We start from the raw sequence: 18,305 nt of genomic DNA on the forward strand, positions 1-18,305 counted from the left end.
TAACATGGTGCAAGAAGAGCATTTTTAATAGGTAATATTCCATAATCAAACTTCCACATTTATAATAGCTTTCATAAACAGTGCCGTTCTAATTGAAAAAAAAAATGTATTGCCACTAACGATAAATTAGTGAACAGAGCATGCCTCTTAGATAAGCTACAAAGTGCTGCAAGGAAGAAAAGGACTTCCTCAGCCACACTGACATCTCAGAGCTAGGCTGTGACATGTGGTAAAACTGCAGAGAAAACCGAGAAAGCTTAGGGATGGCACAGTGCAGCTGGGGCCAGGGCGATGTTCTGCGAAGGCTTCCTGGGGCAGGAATCACTGTCAGGCACAAGGCAGAGCAGTCACAAGGCTGGCGAATCCGTGGAAAAGGGCGTATTCAAGTTGGCTTACAGTTAATTTGCTTGCACTGTGCTGAATTCAGCTAGAGACCCAAGCAATTGCTTTGCAATTCGTGGGTGACTTCAGAGATATTCTAAAGCAGAAGGCACACAAAATAAATCTTAAATGATAAAATAGATGTCAGAGTAAACCAGATTTCAGGTAACATTATCAAGCCCTCCAGAAGTCAGGCTTGTGCACCTTTATTACTGAATAACCACTAACTTAACCTATGGAAGATAGCATATCAAAACCATTTGTCATGCTGTTCTGGAAATAAATGATGCAGCGTGCAAGCCACAGTACCCGGGTGTGGCTTCTCTAAGCTTGCCTATGCAAACTTGCATATCTTAACAAAAGATGGTACTGTTACATATTCAGTAGCTTGGTGAAAATATGTTCTGCATTGTTCCTGGTAGATTTGTTAATTACCATAGTTTAATGTTATTCTAAATTGTATCTCTTAAACAGAATGAGCAAGGAGAAATGTAACAAAGTTAACAGGAATAATTGGAATAGCTTCACATTAAATAAGACATCACCTGTGTCCCTTGCCACTGGTTGATGTTGACCTGAGTTTTATGATTAAAAGCAGAGATCCAGAAAGTTCATTACAGGCAGTGAATGTAGCACATCTTATCATTAGCATTGCTGGATTTTGAGTGCAGAATCAATACTCAAAATATTTTATTCACAAGCAAGAAGAAAGGTTACTTTGCTTATTGAGAATATAATTCTCACAATGCCAAAAGATGATAATAATATGGGAACCATTGTTGTATGAAGGTATTCAAACCATTGCCAGTCCTGAAGGAATGGTTGATATTGACTGTATTACATCTACGCAATCCTGTGAAATATCTAATATTTGAACTGCAGAAGTCAATTAAGACACCTTTAATTTTATCTGGAAATGTTCCTCTAAGCTAAGAAAATGATTGTTAGCCATCTTCTTCATTACAAATTGCTCAGAGCCTGGCTGGGCATTGGTCTGCTTGTGGGAGGCGGTGAATGACTGCCTTTGCATCACTTGGTTTTTGTTGGTATTTGTTGTTTATTTTTGACTCTTTCCTTCACTTACTAAGCTGTCTTTATCTTGATCCATGAGTTTTCTTGCCTTTGCTTTTCCCTTCCACAGTTCGCATAAAGGTTTGGTTTAATTTCATTCTATACACACTGATCATAATTGGTCATTTTTTGCTTGTCACCACTGCAGTATAAATTAAGGGTCAGGGAGTATTAGATGCACTATCTGTAATTTCCTCGGGTTTAACTTATTTGGAAGTCTTGCAAATTTTATTTGGACTTCCCTGAGTTAACACTGTTTGGAAGATGATTGGAATACCATTTACCTTAAAATTCCTGATACTTGCTCCCAACATTTAACGCACTCCTAACATAGATTTCTCCGGCAATTAATTAGCATGTAACTCAGTAGTACTGCCAGCCTACAGTGAATACACATGGATGATCTGTAATCTGCAAATTAATCCTATGAGTCATGAACCATCTGTAAGAGTGGATTGAATACCAAAAAATACACTTTTATATAAATTATTTGGTGACTGCTACCAGTATTTGCTGAATAAATTACTTCATGAACACTACTCAGTCAGCCATCAAGATGGTTAAATAGCTTAACTGAATAACTTATGATATTTAGTAAAAAGTGGCAGCATGCATCTCATTTTTGTGTTCTTCAAAATATTCTTCAGAAAGATTTAGCTCTGCAGATGGCCATTATTCCAACCAGGTGAGTCAAATTATCTCTCTCTTCACACTTCGATTAGGTTATAGTCATCAGGAATTTTGAGGTTTTGATAAGAGGAAGTCATTCATTTCAACAAGAAATCCTCCCTCAGACTGTCAAGGACATTCAGACTGTGGTCTGGTCTTTCTTCTTAAATTGCGTGTGAGATGATGCATTGCAGGGAGCCTGGGATTCTTAAATACTGATGTTTGTATTAGATATATATCTTCTTAACAGAGACTCTCTTTTAAATTTCTATTCTAGCAGATTGCAGTAGAGTCAATACCTTCATCTTTAGACTTTGTTACTATCAGTGATAGTATTAGAATTGTTCCAAATTTGATATAATAAACTGCACTGCTTTAAGCATAGGAAGAGGAAGAGTTCCTCTGATTTGGAAAATTTTGAACCACTTCTTAGGCAAGAAAATGCAGCTTGTAAGTCAAATATTCTATCATAATTATATGGCCATATATAGATGACCTTTTGAAGTCTCTCTTTCTCTCTCCAGTTCACCACTCCAGAAAAGTCTGAAATGTGATCTGTCTTTTCCTTTGCTGAAACATGTCTGACCTGGAAACCCAAAGCAGAAGCTTTGAGGCACTTGCATGAATTCTGAACTTGGTAGACTTGCTCTTGCTGCAGTTTTCGTATTGGTTAGAATAGTTGTTGTAGTTAAGCTGTACAGCCTTATCCGGAAGAAAATACTTAGGCTTCAGCAGCTTTTGAAAAACCTAATATTTTTCCCTTGGAAATTAAACATTCTAGCAAAATAGACATTTGGGGGTGTCTAAGGTTTTCTGAGAATTACTGAATATTAGGCTGTCTTGAAAATTACTGAATTTTAGGTTGTCTTGAAAATTACTGAATTCTGTGTGGTTCTAGTGCTAAACAAAGCACTAATGCAAATTATGTTGACAGTTACAGTAACTCTTTTCCATTTGTCTAAGCAGAAAATGCTGAACTAAAACAAGAGTCTTTCTTTCAGTAAATCAGTATGTAAATGCACAATTTTTTCACAGTGACTGTCTCCAACTGTCTTGGATGATAGCACATGATTTACAATAGATGGACTACCATAGTTCAAGTTGATAAATTAGGGTCGGTTTTTGTGTTGTTATTGATCTTTTTTTTTTTCCCTTCTAGCTTGATGGATCCTATCTAAAGGGTTTATGTCATAATGCCCACAACATTTTCCACATTGGACCCAATGAGTTTCCATCAGGGAAAGAGCAATCTCTCCTGCCACAGAACCACACCTGACACAGGCTACAGCAGCAACAGAATAGGCGATTTTTTTCACCAAGTCAAGCTGCAAACTTTTTTTCACAGAACATACAATCTAGGATATTTGTATATCAAACAGAAAATTAGCAAAAGGTTATTACTACCCAGAAGGCTATATCAATTGTTTGATGCTGATGATAAATGAAGTTGAGAGGTGGCATAGCCCATCACTTTTGTTTAAGTCCCACTTTAAAAAATTAAGATCACTATAGACAGTAAAGTTACAATATGTGTGGATTTCATGAACAGAAATTATTTTTTAGTAAATTGATACACAGTTTAAATCATTGGCTGAAACACCTATCAGATCTTTTCTCTGACCTTGGAGTGATCAATGAGACTTGTACACAGTGAATGTGACCCTGAGGTTAAATTTTCTTTAAACTAAATTGTTCATCTGGCATACTAAAGAAAGATAAAGCATTTCATCTTGTACTGAAATTAATAAAACAACTAGCTAACTTTGGAGAGCGATTTACTTTTCTGAAATGACAACTTCATCTTTGGACATAAGATACTGACGTTTGTCCATGTCACACCTGCTTTTGCTGGATTTTATCTTTACAGGCAGTGGAGTTACTAGATCATTTCACAGTATTAAATAAGATTGAGAATAAAGATGAGTTAATCTGCCTATTTTACACAGGAATAATATTCAATTTAAATTAGATTTTGATTTTAGCAGAATAGTGATAAAGGTTTAAAAATTATGCATGCATGGTGAAATATCTATTAAGATCTTATGCTTACTAATCTTATTTGAATAAGGCAATTCATTCAGTAGACACTATGTAAAATTAGTACTGCCAATTTTAAAGTAAAGGTTTTAAAAAAAGTTTCTTTAAAAATACACAGCAAAAAAAAGTCACCTGTTCTTTCAACAACAGCACAGAAAAATATATATTCAGTTACCAAAATACTAGTTAAAACCAGTCGTCTAACAAGAAGCACCACAATTAGAGATTCTTATGGTGATGACATTTAAGAGCTGTAAGTGTATGCAGCCTATATGTGAAATAGTGTAAATGCTGTATAAGTACATAGCAGAGCACAAAGCCTGTGCCAAAGGGTTTACAGTTTAATGGAACTTCTTTCCATTGAGTAGCTGCAACATGAATGCAAAACTGCTTGCAATGATATCCCTTAAATGTACTTTAGCAATGACAGGGTAACAACTAGAACAATAGGAAGGAGCATATGAAAGATAACAAAGGTAAACATCATCGATTCAAACTTTTTCAGTGGCAAATATAAAATTGATAGTTAACAAAACTTAATAAAGTCAGAGAGCCACTTTAACATCCTTTCTATTCTCTTCTGTGTGTTGTTTTAAGTATGGGATGACTGTAGAGAAAGTTCAAGATGGAGAAGGTTGACTGCTCTTCCCTATGGCCTTTGTAGTGCTTTACCTAGACCATAATTAATTGACAGAATGCAATAAATAACTAGAGAAATACACACACTGTGCTCTGGGGATAGTTCATGGCATTTATGCTATGTGAAAATTCATCGTGATTTGTATGGATACTGTTGCTCCTCTCTGTAGGCCAAATCTGCTTGGTGTACGGACACGTCCAGCAGAAAAGCAGAAGCAGTTTTCTCAAACTGGAATGAGCAAATGGGCCACAAAGCCAGTCATGTTGGAAGTCAGACTGTTAACTAAGTGCTTGAGGGAAAGAATCTTGCACTTTGAGGTTGACTGTTGCACCGATTTCCAGACTGATTTGAGAGTATATGCAGCCTTTCTGACCTTTTTTTCCTTAGATGAAAAATGACGCTGGTGTTAGGTGTAATGGTTATATCTACAAATGATTGTTCTGAGGATTAAGTTAGTTTTAAATGGGAGATGAATTACATTAATCACAACTGTTGTTGGAATGATAAATCTTTATGACTTGGAGCAGGAGAGAAAGGTGATCCTACAAGCCACGTCTCTGTAGTTCAATGCAGTATGATGCAAAAGCCTAGCACTAACAAACCTGCGCTAGAACCAGAAGCAGCATGGCTGTGTGATTGCAAGGCTCTGCCAAATGTGGAAAGGCAGATCCTGGGAATTTGGAAATATCACTTGAATAATGTGACTCCACTGCTCTGAGGCTGCAAAGTCATAGAGTCTGGTGTGTTCTGTCTACTATGTGCATATGTACTACGTATATGCACTATGTTCTATGTTCTGCAAAAAAAAAAATTGTCACTTGTATGAATATATTTTAATAGACCTACATCATGCCATATTTTTTACTCAGTGTTCCCTACAAGTTTTGCCTTGGAAGCAAAAAAAGCCCCAAACATAAAACCTGGGATTTTCAACCGCTGAGTGCGAAGGAATAGATGACAGTGCATGCCTAAAGTGGGCATGAAATGCTTTGTCTTTCTTTTGCATAGTACAAAGTTGGACATAATGACACATCATTTGAAATCTTTGGGGTTTGTAATTTTTCTGTTGCTTGCTTGTGTTTTTTTTAAAGGAAAAGGAAAACAGAAAACTAAAGACCCATGAATAGACCTTTTCCTAGACGTAACAACAGGGAAATGTTAAAGACTTGGAATAAAGACCTGCTTTAAAGAATTAAATTGATACATTCTGAAAGAAAAATGACTGAAAGATCTGAGATAGTTACACATGGGTTTTAGCAACCAGAATTCTGCTTCAGGACACAAATAAAACATGGGAGATAGACAGCAGTATAGCCTTCATATGCATAGGAATAATACTGCTTAAGTACAAATAGATGGCATGTGTAGTAAGAATAAGAATCACGTATTCAGCAAGAATCAAGTACTCAAGCATTACAAGACATGACATAGAAACATATGCTCCATTCCTAGAGACCAGTTATAAACAGAAAGCAAATGAAGTGTCATTTTCAATTCACATAAATATTCTTCAAACTAGAGATTTCAACATGAAGCTGCAATTCTCTTGTGCATATTCAGAGTCCTTTTCTCTTAGTTTTGTTCATTATTTTAATGCAAAAAATCCACCATTTGATAATGCCATTATTACCAATACCAGAGCTGTAATTACATCCTACAGTATAAACCTGAGACATTTATATTGTACTATGGAATAATTACCTTTGAACAACATACAGAGCTATAGTGTTGACTAAATAAAAAAAGGAATTTTAGATCAGCTAGGAAGCTAAATTACTCATCTTTGTTATGCCTGGTCCTGAATTCAAAATGTTAGGTGTGTTTTCTCTGTTCCAGGAGCGTAATTCTCATTGTGTATTATTCCAGCACCTTACATAGGAAAGGATAAATATATTTTGAAATTAATGTAGCATGGTAAATCACTGTCAAAAAGTTTGAAGGTATTTGGTCACCGATTATTTTTTATTTCTATGTCTCTGTTCATTATTACAGACACAATCAATGCAGTGGACATATGAAATCAATGGACTACCTCCACAGACTGTACCACCTACAAGGCCAGCAAAAGTCATTTCTACTAGCAGTAACATAAGATCAGCCACAGTTCGACAGCACAATTTTTTACGTGAAAATCTGAAACTTACAACCACTGGAGTATCCTCACCAGTCAAGGGGGCACCTTTAGTCCTGAGGACAAAATAGAGAAAGTTATGATCAGTTATTTTTTTGTGGGGGAGGTTATGAGGTAGACACCTTTGTCAAATAAATTCTGCAGATAAAAAGAGGATATGTTTTTTGATTTTTTTTTTAAAAGCAGATATGATATGCATTGATTGTATTGACGCATTGATATGCATTGTATGCATGGAAGATTCAGAGTGCCTGAGCTCTAATAACACTCTTATTTTTCTATGAGGGATTTTTAGATGCTTACTTAACAGTTTGTGTATATCATACAGATGTCAGTAAGTTGTAATGAGAAAAAAGTTTGAGTAGAAAAAAATATACTTGAAAATTGGGGAATTCAAACTAATGCTTTGCTTTCTAAGGGATATTAGTTTGCTAAGACTTTAATAGGAAGCCTTAATGAACGTTCTGTGTGATGTTCAAAATATTATACCCATGCAAACCAAGCAAGCAAACCAATCCCTAATCTCTTTCACAATAAAATGCTTTCCCAAAGTTCGCAGTATTTTGCTAAGCTGAAATGTTTACATGTCATATGTCCAGAGTTTGAATGCCTTTCAGATTCTCTTGCTTTGACAAATTTCATTATTTATGAAGTCTTTGCTTTGCTTAAAGTAAGAATCCTAATTTATTCATCCTGTAGCACTTCAAAATCTTAGATAATTATATGTAACATGGAATTAAAATAAAATGTCCTCCCTCAGTATTTTTGTGTTAAGTAAATTTTAGAGAGTGCTTTAGAGTATTGAAATACAGAAGGCTATGAAAAGTCAGTGAGGAATGGAGCCAGATTTTACTTTTTTTTCTAAAAAAAAAAAATCCCTAGAGGTCCCATTCATATTGTGCTTCTGTTTCCATTCTTCCCATCCACAGGTGACTTTAGATGAATATTCAGGCTTTCTTTGCTCTTGATGTAATGTGGAAAATCAGATCTATGCCTTGTAAGATCACTGGATGGGTAACTCCTGCCTTCTTTCTTCATTGAGATTGTTTTTCCTGATTTTACTAATAGAATGTAAATTGTATTTGTGCCTTTATTTTGATGGTGGAAGGTACTTAAACAAAAAAAAAAAAAAAAGGCTTGGCACAGATTAAGTGCTTTCTTGCCACAAATACAGAATGAGCATCATTGCTCAGGAATGGGGAGCCTGAAAACAACCTATGTAGGTCAGTGTAAATGAGCACCAATAAAACCATTTTACCACAATGTGCTTGAGGATTTTGTTTATGCCACACGTTTTAGAGAAGCTATTACAGATAATGTTGGGAACATATAAAACAGCAATGGCACTGTTTAATATCTCCTTTTAAATGCAGTGTGCCCCATTTTGGTCAGAAACCAGGTAATCTGAAGCAAGAATAAAATCTGCCTTACAAATTCAGTACACAATACAGGAAAGATATTGTCAATAGTGATATCTGGTATGTATCTAAAAGACATTAAGAAACTTGCAATATTTATATCAAATGCTACTGGGACCACAAATACACCTAGATTTCATAGGAAGGCTCTATCTGCATATGTAAATGAAGCAAGTGTTTCTCTGACTGTAAGAAATCAGAATTTATGGATCAGAAATATGCAATGGCTTCACAACTGATTATTGGTGTTCAGGAAATATTTCAGTGATAACTTTCCTTTGCAAAAGCTTTGTTTTCTTTGTTTCGCTTTTTTAAGATTTGCTTTCCTATTTAAAATGATACTTGTTTGCAAGATGCTCAAAACTTTGTAATTCTACCACAGATGGATTAGCAGGTGGCATATAGGTGAATCACATAACAATTAAATGGTGCTCACTCCAGAAATTTTATTTCATAATTTGCTTGCCTGCACTTGCTGCTACGTGTAGTAGATTTTCAAATTCTGCCATACATTCAAATATTAAAAAAATCCATAGGCAAATATTATGCAATAAGATAATATTAGAGGGGTGTTTTCAAAGGTGCAGTTTAATTATATTATCTATCTTAAAAGGGAAGCATAAACTATGCTTTCTGGACCAGATTACAGTGGTTTTTCAATGTGTACAAGGTCACTCATGCAAAATATGCTATCATCAGTTGAATTTGTACCCAATATTAAAAATGTATTGCATTTTTCTTTTTTCTTACAGAGTTTAAACAGAACTAAAAATATTTCTTCAATATTAAGAACATATTTGCAAAGGTGATTTAAATAAATACCATTGTATCTGTGTGGTTAGAACATCCACAATATTTTACATATCATCTGCATGCATTTATGGATTACATTGACTATATAAACTGTCTATTAAAAATAAATTCCTTTTTGCTTTCTGGCTTGATGCTTTGCACTTCCATCAATGATGTGACTGTATTCTTTATAATGCAAGGGCTAATTCTAAGCATATCTCTCAAAAAACAGTTTCTAAGCAGCAGCACTGGAAGGTTTCCAGAATGATCAGTTTTATTCATTATTTGCTCCCTCCTTTTTACTAGAATTACTAAGCCATATTGAAAATCTTGGAGTTTCAACTCATGGAAGGAAAGAACTGATGTGAGAAAAGATTATAAAATGCTGCTTTTGTTATTTAAACTTGGAGAATTCACTCCAAAGCTTTCGGACCTACCATTAAATCCAAGCTTCAGAACAGGTGGGCAAGCTGCTCACCATCACCCCTCACCTTCAAAATGTAATCTGCAGAGGAGTTTAACTATTGGAGACAGGTCTAAACACAATTGTTGCAGTTAGGTCTCAGGTCTAAAAAAAGCAGTCCAAGTGATTTAGCTTAGAATTTGTTCTAAATTTCTATTTATTATCATAATCTTCTTACAAGGAAATAGGAGAGAATGAGCACAGCCTTGAGCTTATGGCTTTTGAAGTTCTCACAATGTTTTCTATGCCCTCATGCCACACCAGACCAGCAACTAGCAGAAGCTTGAAGAGAAAAAAATTAACTTTGTTTCTCCACATTAGAGCACCCTTTGGGATCCTTTTCTTCTGAAAAGGATGAAAAAAGGAGTATCTCCCTTCACATTAATGTGTGCAGGTACAGCAGAATCTCAGGGAAATGGGGGTGATATTGGTTATTACTGTCAATAATAGCTCTTAATTTCTAATTGCTAATTTTGATTAGAGATCTAAAATTACCTGTACTGACCCCACTTATATATTTTGATATATATCAATATCAAAATCACAAAATAAGAGAGGTTTTTCAAAGTCAATCTGACACTTAAGGCCAATGTCTTAATCACAGTCTTATGTGATATACGAGTCAGCTGTGCATCTGCTTGTTACTGGCTTACAAGAAATACTAGTTGGCTAACCAGTATAGTCACCACCTGTTTATTTATATTTCTTCCTCCCTTGTCTCTTTATGTCTCTCTATAATGATTCATCTTTCAGAGTAATTAAAAAAGGGTTAAAACCTTATGAAGCAACATCATTATTCTGTAACATAGAACTGGTTACTTTGGGAATGGAGTCTGCATTTAAATTTATTACTAAAATACCATGCAGCTTTTGCAACTATTGAACTCCTGTTTTTATGTGACATGTCCAGTAGTGGGTTCAATCTGCCGTAGGGGATTGCAGGACTGTACAGTCAGAGCACTATCTTCAAAACAATGCAAAAGCAATCAAACTTCTAATTGTTTGATGTTTAGCTGAGCTTTTTTTGGCACAATACCACATAGGAGAATGACACAAGGATAACATGGAAATGTTTTTTAGGATGCCTGCCATTAGCAGCTCATCTTGGAGTGGGTTTTTCTGCCACATAACTCAGAAGATTTCAAGATTGCTTGTTCTACTCATGTCTGCCTAGCCATGATATCAATGACACTCTAAGACTATTTTATACCTGATCTCACTAGTTATAAAAAGGTTTCAAACTTTCCCTTCAAGAATAATAAGAGCCTAACATTAACTGCTGTGTCAGTGCAGATTTTGTCTGAGTCAGGAGAATTGAGAGATAAAGACTGCTTTAAGCACAGATAGTAATCATGATCAGGTGAAGATCCCATTGGGGCATGGGGCCATATACATTTCTACTGCTAGCTGCAAGGAAAGGTATTATTTTAAGACAGCTCTTTGTGACTGAAGCCAGGTTAGCAGAGGACATAATGCTGAACCAACAATGTTCCTACTTGAATAAAATAACATGGCAGCAGCCAAATCTGAGCATGCACTTTTTTTCTCTTTGATCCCATACCCAAACTATCAGAAGAAATGGAAACTTCTGACTCATCCTGCATATAGCAAACATCATGGGAAAAAAAAAATAAAATCACTCTATATTAATAAATATTCCTAGGAGGAAGGCTTAATATTTAGAATAAGAAAGAAAATCCCTGGCTTTGCCTTACTATTTAGTTCCTGCGACAAGTGTAATAATTTTATTTCTCCCTGCAGTGACTGTTCATTCTAAAATAAATGACTGAACAGTGCTTTACTGCTGACACAGATCACAGTTTGTTGCTAATGGAATGTTAACTGTTTTTTAAGTAACTCTGAATAAACCTGCTGATCCATAAAATATTCATCTATAAAGGAATGCAGTTCATCTACTAGCTCTTCTGCTTCCACTGACATGAAACATGTTCTTCTGCAGTTTACTTTACTACAGTTATTGTAATACTGATAGTGTCAAATTTCCAATAGTAAGATATTTTACAATTTGAGATCATGGCATGATGACAATGTGGTGAGGTCATGGCAGGACATGGATGCCAAGGTCACTGCACAGAAGTCTGTCCAAAAGGCACTGCTTAGTGGCTAGAGAAATAAAGGGAAAGACGTGGGGCAAGAAGAATCTTTGAGGGTTTTTTTTCCTCTTTATTCCAGGATTTACCTCTTTTCTGCAAAGTATCAAGTTTGTCACGGTAAAAAAAACAAAACAAAACAAAACAAAACATTCTGTCAGTGGAAAACCTGATAACTCACTGCTCATCCCACCATATGAATACACAGCAGATGCCACCAAATCAGTCTGGCACAAATCTAAGTGACAAAAGAAAATCAGATGTATAGAGAAGGGTAAGGCAACAGAGTAAAATCCTGCCACTTATTAAATGAATAGTGTTGGTGTTCATCACATGAGATCCAATTTACCAATCTGTACAAAACTCAAAGGCTCACTTTTTCCATTAATAATAACAGGTTTTCAGGGTGTCTTTGCTGTAGCCTACAAGCCTGATATTGTGAATATAAGGTGGTAAGGTAGCTGCGTCCTGACTCCACATCACCTCAGTCCTGGTTATTTTATATAATACTGAAGTGCAAAATGTACATTGCAAATCAATTAAAACCTTCAACTGTCATTCTCAAAAGACAACATAAGAAACACATTACTCCAATCACAAGCTTCTCTAAGACCAGCGCCTCAGAAGACAGGTTTTCATTTTGAAGAAACTAGTCTATGAAAAAAAGATTCCTGATGACCAAATTTAATAAACAGACTTCAGGGTGAGGTGTGAAACTTCCATATTCTTTTATGAGTATAGGGTGCATTTTTCTAGTACTGTTTAGGTTTAAGTATCATAGAATCATAGAATGGTTTGGGTTGGAAGGGACCTTTTAAGTGTCATCTAGTCCAACCCCCTCTACTGTGGGCAGGGACATCTTCAACTCAATCAGGTTGCACAGAGCCCCATCCAATCTGACCTTGAATGTTTCCAGGGATGGAGCATCTACCACCTCTCTGGGCAACCTGTTCCAGTGTTTCACCACCCTCACCATAAAAATTTCTTCTTTATATCTAGTCTAAATCTACCTTCTTTTACTTTAAAATCATTACCCCTTGTCCCATTGCAACAGGCCCTATTAAAAAGTCGGTCCCCATCTTTCTTATCAGCTCCCTTTAATTGAAAGGCCGCAATAATGTCTCCCCAGAGCCTTCTGTTCTCCAGACTGAAAAACCCCAACTCTCTCAGCTTTTCCTCTTAGGAGAGGAAATTCCTCATCATTCCTCGGATTGTTTTTGTAGCCCTCTGGACCTGCTCCAACAGGTCCATGTCTTTCCTGTCCTAAAGACTCCAGAGCTGAACGCAGTACTCCAGGTGGGGTCTCACCAGAGAGGAGCAGAGGGGCAGAATCACGTCCCTTGACCTTCTGGCCACGCTTCTTTTGATGAGCCCAGGATACAGTTGGCTTTCTGGACTGCAAGCACACATTGCCAGCTCATGTCCAGCTTTTCATCCATCAGTACCCCTAAGTCCTTCTCCGCAGGGCTGCTCAATCCCTTCATCCTCCACCTTGTATTGATACTGGGGGTTGCCCGGACCTATGTGCACAACCTCGCACTTGCCCTTGTTGAACCTCATGATGTTCACATGGGCCCACTTCTCGAGTTTGTCCAGGTCCCTCTGGATGGCATCCCTTCCCTCAGGCACCAACTGCACTGCTCAGCTTAGTGTTGTCTGCAAACTGGTCCCAATACAGACCCCTGAGGGACATGACTTGTCATTGAGCTCCATCTGGATATTGAGCCATTGACCACTACCCTCTGGATGCGACCATCCAACCAATTCCTCATCCACTGAACAGTCCACCCATCAAATCCATATCTCTCCAATTTAGAGAGAAGGATGTTGTGGGGGACCGTGCTAAAGGCCTTACAGAAGTCCAGATAGATGACATCCATAGCGCTTCCCTTGTCCACTGATGTAGTCACTCCATCATAGAAGGCCACTAGGTTGGTCAGGCAGGACTTGCCCTTTGTGAAGCCGTGCTGGCTGTCTCAAATCACCTCCCTATCCTCCATGTGCCTTAGCATAGCTTCTAGGAGGATCTGTTCCATGATCTTCCCGGGCACAGAGGTGAGGCTGACAAGTCTGTATGTAGTTGCCAGGGTCTTCCTTTCTGCTCTTTTTAAAAATGGGTGCAATATTTCCCTTTTTCCAGTGGCCAGGGACTTTATCTGACAGCCATGACTTTCCAAATATTATGAAGAGTGGCTTGGCAATTACATCAGCCAATTCCCTCATAAGTATCACGGCTGATACCTGGGATCCAGCATTTAATATATTGGGCACCCTTGCCAACAGTCTGAAACACTTTTGACTGCTTAATATCCAAATACCCAAAGATACTAGGTCACCAACAGGTATTGCCAGCTTACAATGTCCATTTAAGAATAGTTCTCTCTAATCTGTGGTATATTATGGAGTTAACATATATACATCTAATGTAAGAATAAAATAGTGATTATTTTTATCCCTTGAAATGTAAAATAAATACATACTTGCAAAACTGTGCACTTAGAAAGTCAAGCTGAATGTGTAGGTGTCAGGTGTGTGCTTCAAAATTCAGAGCATACATGTGGGTAGCAGGTTGAATACATGGTAAATACGTGGACAGCACTGACTCAACAGTCTTGCATTGCTCCTGGCAATGAAAGAAATATGAAAAGCCTTTGATTTTAAAATGCTTTTCTGAGCCATGCAGCTACTTGGCTAGCATTAACTGGTACTTGCATTCCATTTATCATTGTCTTATTGCTGCCCTAATGGTTGCTATCTTAAAAAAAAAAACAAATAAACAACCAAACCAAACCAAAAAACCCAATCCAAAAAAAAAGGCTACCTTGCCCAGGTCTGAGTCTTACTGTTCTCAGCTACCAGTTATTCACCATTATGAAACAGTTCTTAGTGAACCTGAATCTAAATCACATAAAAGAGATATTGTGAAGGGGAGACCCAGGCAAGCAAGTTCACAGCTACAAAATTAAATCTTCATGGTAAAGAAATCATATTGTATAGAATTATTTCTAAGGAAACCTCTTTTCCCTTAGAGAACAGTATCTAAACACAGTGGCTATGATCATTGACCTATCAGGGATTAATTGCTAGACGACATGATGTTACTGTACTGAGACACAAATAGGTTGCAGAAACATTAGATTAGGTCATTAAAAATATTATTAGTTAGGGGTGTAACATCTGTAAGAGCTGTTTGGTCATTTGCAGGTCACAGAAGTCAAACTCCTCGAGTTCAGTGGCAGGAGGTGTCTGGAATTATGATACCCATCCGTGCTCCTGCTTTGGAGCGTAGAGGACAAAAGGCTGCAATGAAGCTGCCTGGAGGTGCCCTCCCCCTCGCCCCCCCCTTGTGCTGTGGTGTTACAGCTGCCAAGATCAGTAGCAGTGTTTAGGCCAGAGCTGTGCTGCTGTAAATAAGAGGGAACAGCTGGGTGATATTGCCATTGGGGGTCCCATGCCTTTAAATATAATCAGTCCATGGTCTGATATAATCCTTATTTTAACTTTCAGAGCATGCTGCAAGTTATCTCTGCACCCCTTCCCCAGGTTTGTATTAACAGGAATAAATTACAAAGAGGAAATCTGCATTTAGTTTACTGATGACAGGTGATACTGAATTGTGATGTTGCTCTTGGGAGGAGATTTTACCTAAAATCTAGTGCATCTAGAATGATGGTTGGCTGCAGTTCCTATCACTTCACAAATGTAAAAAAATAAATAACTTGATTATTAACAGAGAGGATTAATGACAGAATCAGCTAGGTAGATTATCAGTGTCTGAATTAATGAACTAAAAGCAGCCTAAAGAGGGAAAATATGAATGCAGAGGGCTCACTGGAATTATTTGGGAAGAGAAAGCTTGTAAGTCAGGAATAGCTCCACCTTAAAGAAAGTAGGACAAGACAGCTGGCACAGGAAACTCACAAGGTTATGGAAGATTATTTAAACTCAAAACAGGAGGAAAAAATCAGCAGGTGTTAAGGGACACTTGGGCCAGTCACAGACATCTGCCACGATTGTCAACACTATGACAGTATCTCTGTCACAATGTAAAAAGTAAGAGAAATTATAGTGAAACTGGGGGAAGGAACAGTGCAGATCCCAGTGGTGCATCAAGGAAAATCAGCCAAAGATATTGTCCAACAATAAAAATAAATAAATAAATACCAAACATAGCTCAAATCTCTCATAGAAAGAAACAAAATAAAACACTTATTGCCATCTCAAGGAACAATACCTTGAGAGGAGGACTATTTTAATTCTGGCTGTAAAGTAGAAAAGACAGAATAGCCCTAAACTGCAGTGTAATACCATGGCAGTGGCATAGTTCCCTAAAAATAGATTGAGAGACTGTTTGGAGGGGAGGAGGCCAGCAAGGAGGGTCTGTAAGGATGCGGGTGCAAGAACAGATGGTTCCCAGGAATGAAAGCACATTAGCAGCATAACATTACCAGCTACTGGCTCAAAAGAAACAACACTGGATTTGTAATATTGAAGAGAAGCAAGTAAAAAACGAAATACTCCCCCCCCTTAAACCAAACGGACCTATATCTGATAAGCTTAGATTTAGTAATGTCACTTGATGGACAAGAGACAGTCAGGTGGTTAAGAAGAAGTTAGTTCCCCAACAAAATTTCACTGTGTTTTGTTCCTTTCCAGGAAGTATACAAGGTAATTAAACCCCTATAAAGATAAATTTAGCAAGGCCATATCTTGACACACTATATAACTGTGTCTAGGAAAAGTAGCTCAAGAGCATTCAAGAGAATACTATTTTTAACTTAGTGTGAAGGTAACATAAAGAAATAACTGGTGTTGAACTTGTGAGCAGATAACGATCATCATCTAAATAAGTTAAAAATGAGAAGTCCCCACTCTGCGATGTTCAATAAGACCTGAAGAAGCAGCAGAGCTTTCTCACGACATGCCAGTCACAGCTAACAACACAAATACCATCTTCCATCCTTCACTGTTCTCTTCTGCATAAATATTACATACATCTAAACATTAGCATGTAAATACACTAACTCTGACACATCGCTTTTGCTTGTTCCCCAGGCAAAAGCATTGCTTTGAAGAAAATGAATGTGGGTGTACAGAAGGAAACAGACAGTTAACCAATAGTTTCCAGTCTCTCCCAAAACTAATGCATAATCAACCAGAAGTGAGTGGGGGTGAGGTGTGTCAGGTCATACAACCACAGCTTTGAGCTGGAAGAATACAAGCAAGTGCTGATGAACTGGTGACTGGATGAAGAAGAGTTTGGCCTTACCTTGGTAAAACAACTGAGGTTGTAAATTTGGGAGCCCCAATCCAAAAAACAGCCCCAAAACATCTGTTGTCAATTACATGCTCTTCTAGTTAATAACACTAGCAACTAATTAAAGTGCCTAGTGGAGATGATCATCAGCTGTGGGTGCCAGAGGGGTCAGCATGCCTAGAGTCATCTTGTAGCACTTTCTGCTTGAGGGGGTGCAGATCACAGGCAAAATTTCACGCTAGAAGGAAGGAACGAAGGAAGAAAGAACGAATGAATGAGCACACAACCCGGACTTTGTCAGAATTCAGTACTCCAGATTTCTGTGGGATTTGATGAGTGATTAATTTCTCAGTGTTGCGTAAGAGTAAATACCACCATATCCTCATATAATTCAATTATAAAATATTGTCCTGAATATCCGATAGAAAACTATAGATGCTAAGACGATAGAGGCACCCTTTGTAACTTTGCCTTAATTTACTCTCATCTACCAACAAGTGCTTAATACTTTTGCCTTTTATCTCCAAAGTAATAGCCTAATGCAATGTTTACTAACATACCTGTTCTCATTAGAAGGTTGAACAAGATGCCAAAGAACTGCCTCAACTTACTGGAAAAGTGATAACTACATTTTGTTTGTTGGCAAAACACCTTTGGTGGCCCAGCCTATTCTGTTTTAAGAACAGTCCTGAGCTACACCAGCAAGTGATTTTTTCTGCTAGGAACAGCACTGGGTCACATTTAGGGCCATGCTGTTCAACTCTGCTGGCAAACTTGATCTTGATATGTTTCCCAATGTCTAAATAAAATTGCCCGGTTAGAAAAGTAACCTGCAAACTGAAGTCAACAAAAAGAAAAGAGACCTGGGTAAGGAGACATAACACATCCCTGCCCACTTTCCCCCTCCTGGAGTCATGCTGTGGTGGCAATCTGTGAACAATTTCCATTTTTGAAAGGACTGTAACTTTAAATTAAGAAAAGAAAGCAAAACCAAACTAGACTTCTAAAGAGGTTGAGAAACAAGGTCTACTGAAAACAGGGAGGCAGGAGAGGTTTGTTTATATGTGGTTCCCATGTATAAAACACAATGAGGCAATACAGGCTACTATCAAGTAATTTGCCAGGTGTGCAAGCTATGCTGCAGCTGCTGAGCTCAAATGACTGCCCAGCACCTGACTGCAAATGGGAAAATAGGACCTGTTAAAACTAGAGGTCAAGGGAGAAGAGGGAAAAACTATAACCCTTCATTTATGAAGTAACTGTAAAAAAATTTGACTTATTCTATGCAACGTTACCATGACTCTGTGCAAAGGGTTGCTCATGCTAACGGCACAC

General features: G+C 37.5%; 1 protein-coding gene and 1 long non-coding RNA gene across 2 annotated transcripts in view; one reads left to right on the top strand and one right to left on the bottom strand.

The window, feature by feature from the left end:
* Positions 1 to 9,140, top strand: part of CFAP47 (cilia and flagella associated protein 47) — a 351,597-nt gene extending 342,457 nt beyond the window's left edge. Inside the window, exon 64 of the mRNA XM_087759023.1 lies at positions 6,791 to 9,140. Within this exon, the coding sequence (XP_087615149.1) occupies positions 6,791 to 7,000 (210 nt within the window). The 3' untranslated portion in view covers positions 7,001 to 9,140. The remainder of the gene's footprint in view (positions 1 to 6,790) is intronic.
* Positions 6 to 17,032, bottom strand: LOC148055754 (uncharacterized). Its single transcript, XR_015705098.1, has 3 exons — positions 16,983 to 17,032; positions 6,943 to 6,985; positions 6 to 478 (listed from the first exon to the last, which is right to left on the bottom strand). It is a non-coding gene; the product is annotated as an uncharacterized LOC148055754 (long non-coding RNA).
* Between the last annotated feature and the right edge of the window lie 1,273 nt (positions 17,033 to 18,305).

The sequence above is a fragment of the Nipponia nippon genome, unplaced genomic scaffold (assembly GCF_047370975.1).
Source record: "Nipponia nippon isolate SJK-2023a ecotype South Korea unplaced genomic scaffold, ASM4737097v1 scaffold_2, whole genome shotgun sequence".
Taxonomy (NCBI): Eukaryota; Metazoa; Chordata; class Aves; order Pelecaniformes; family Threskiornithidae; genus Nipponia; species Nipponia nippon.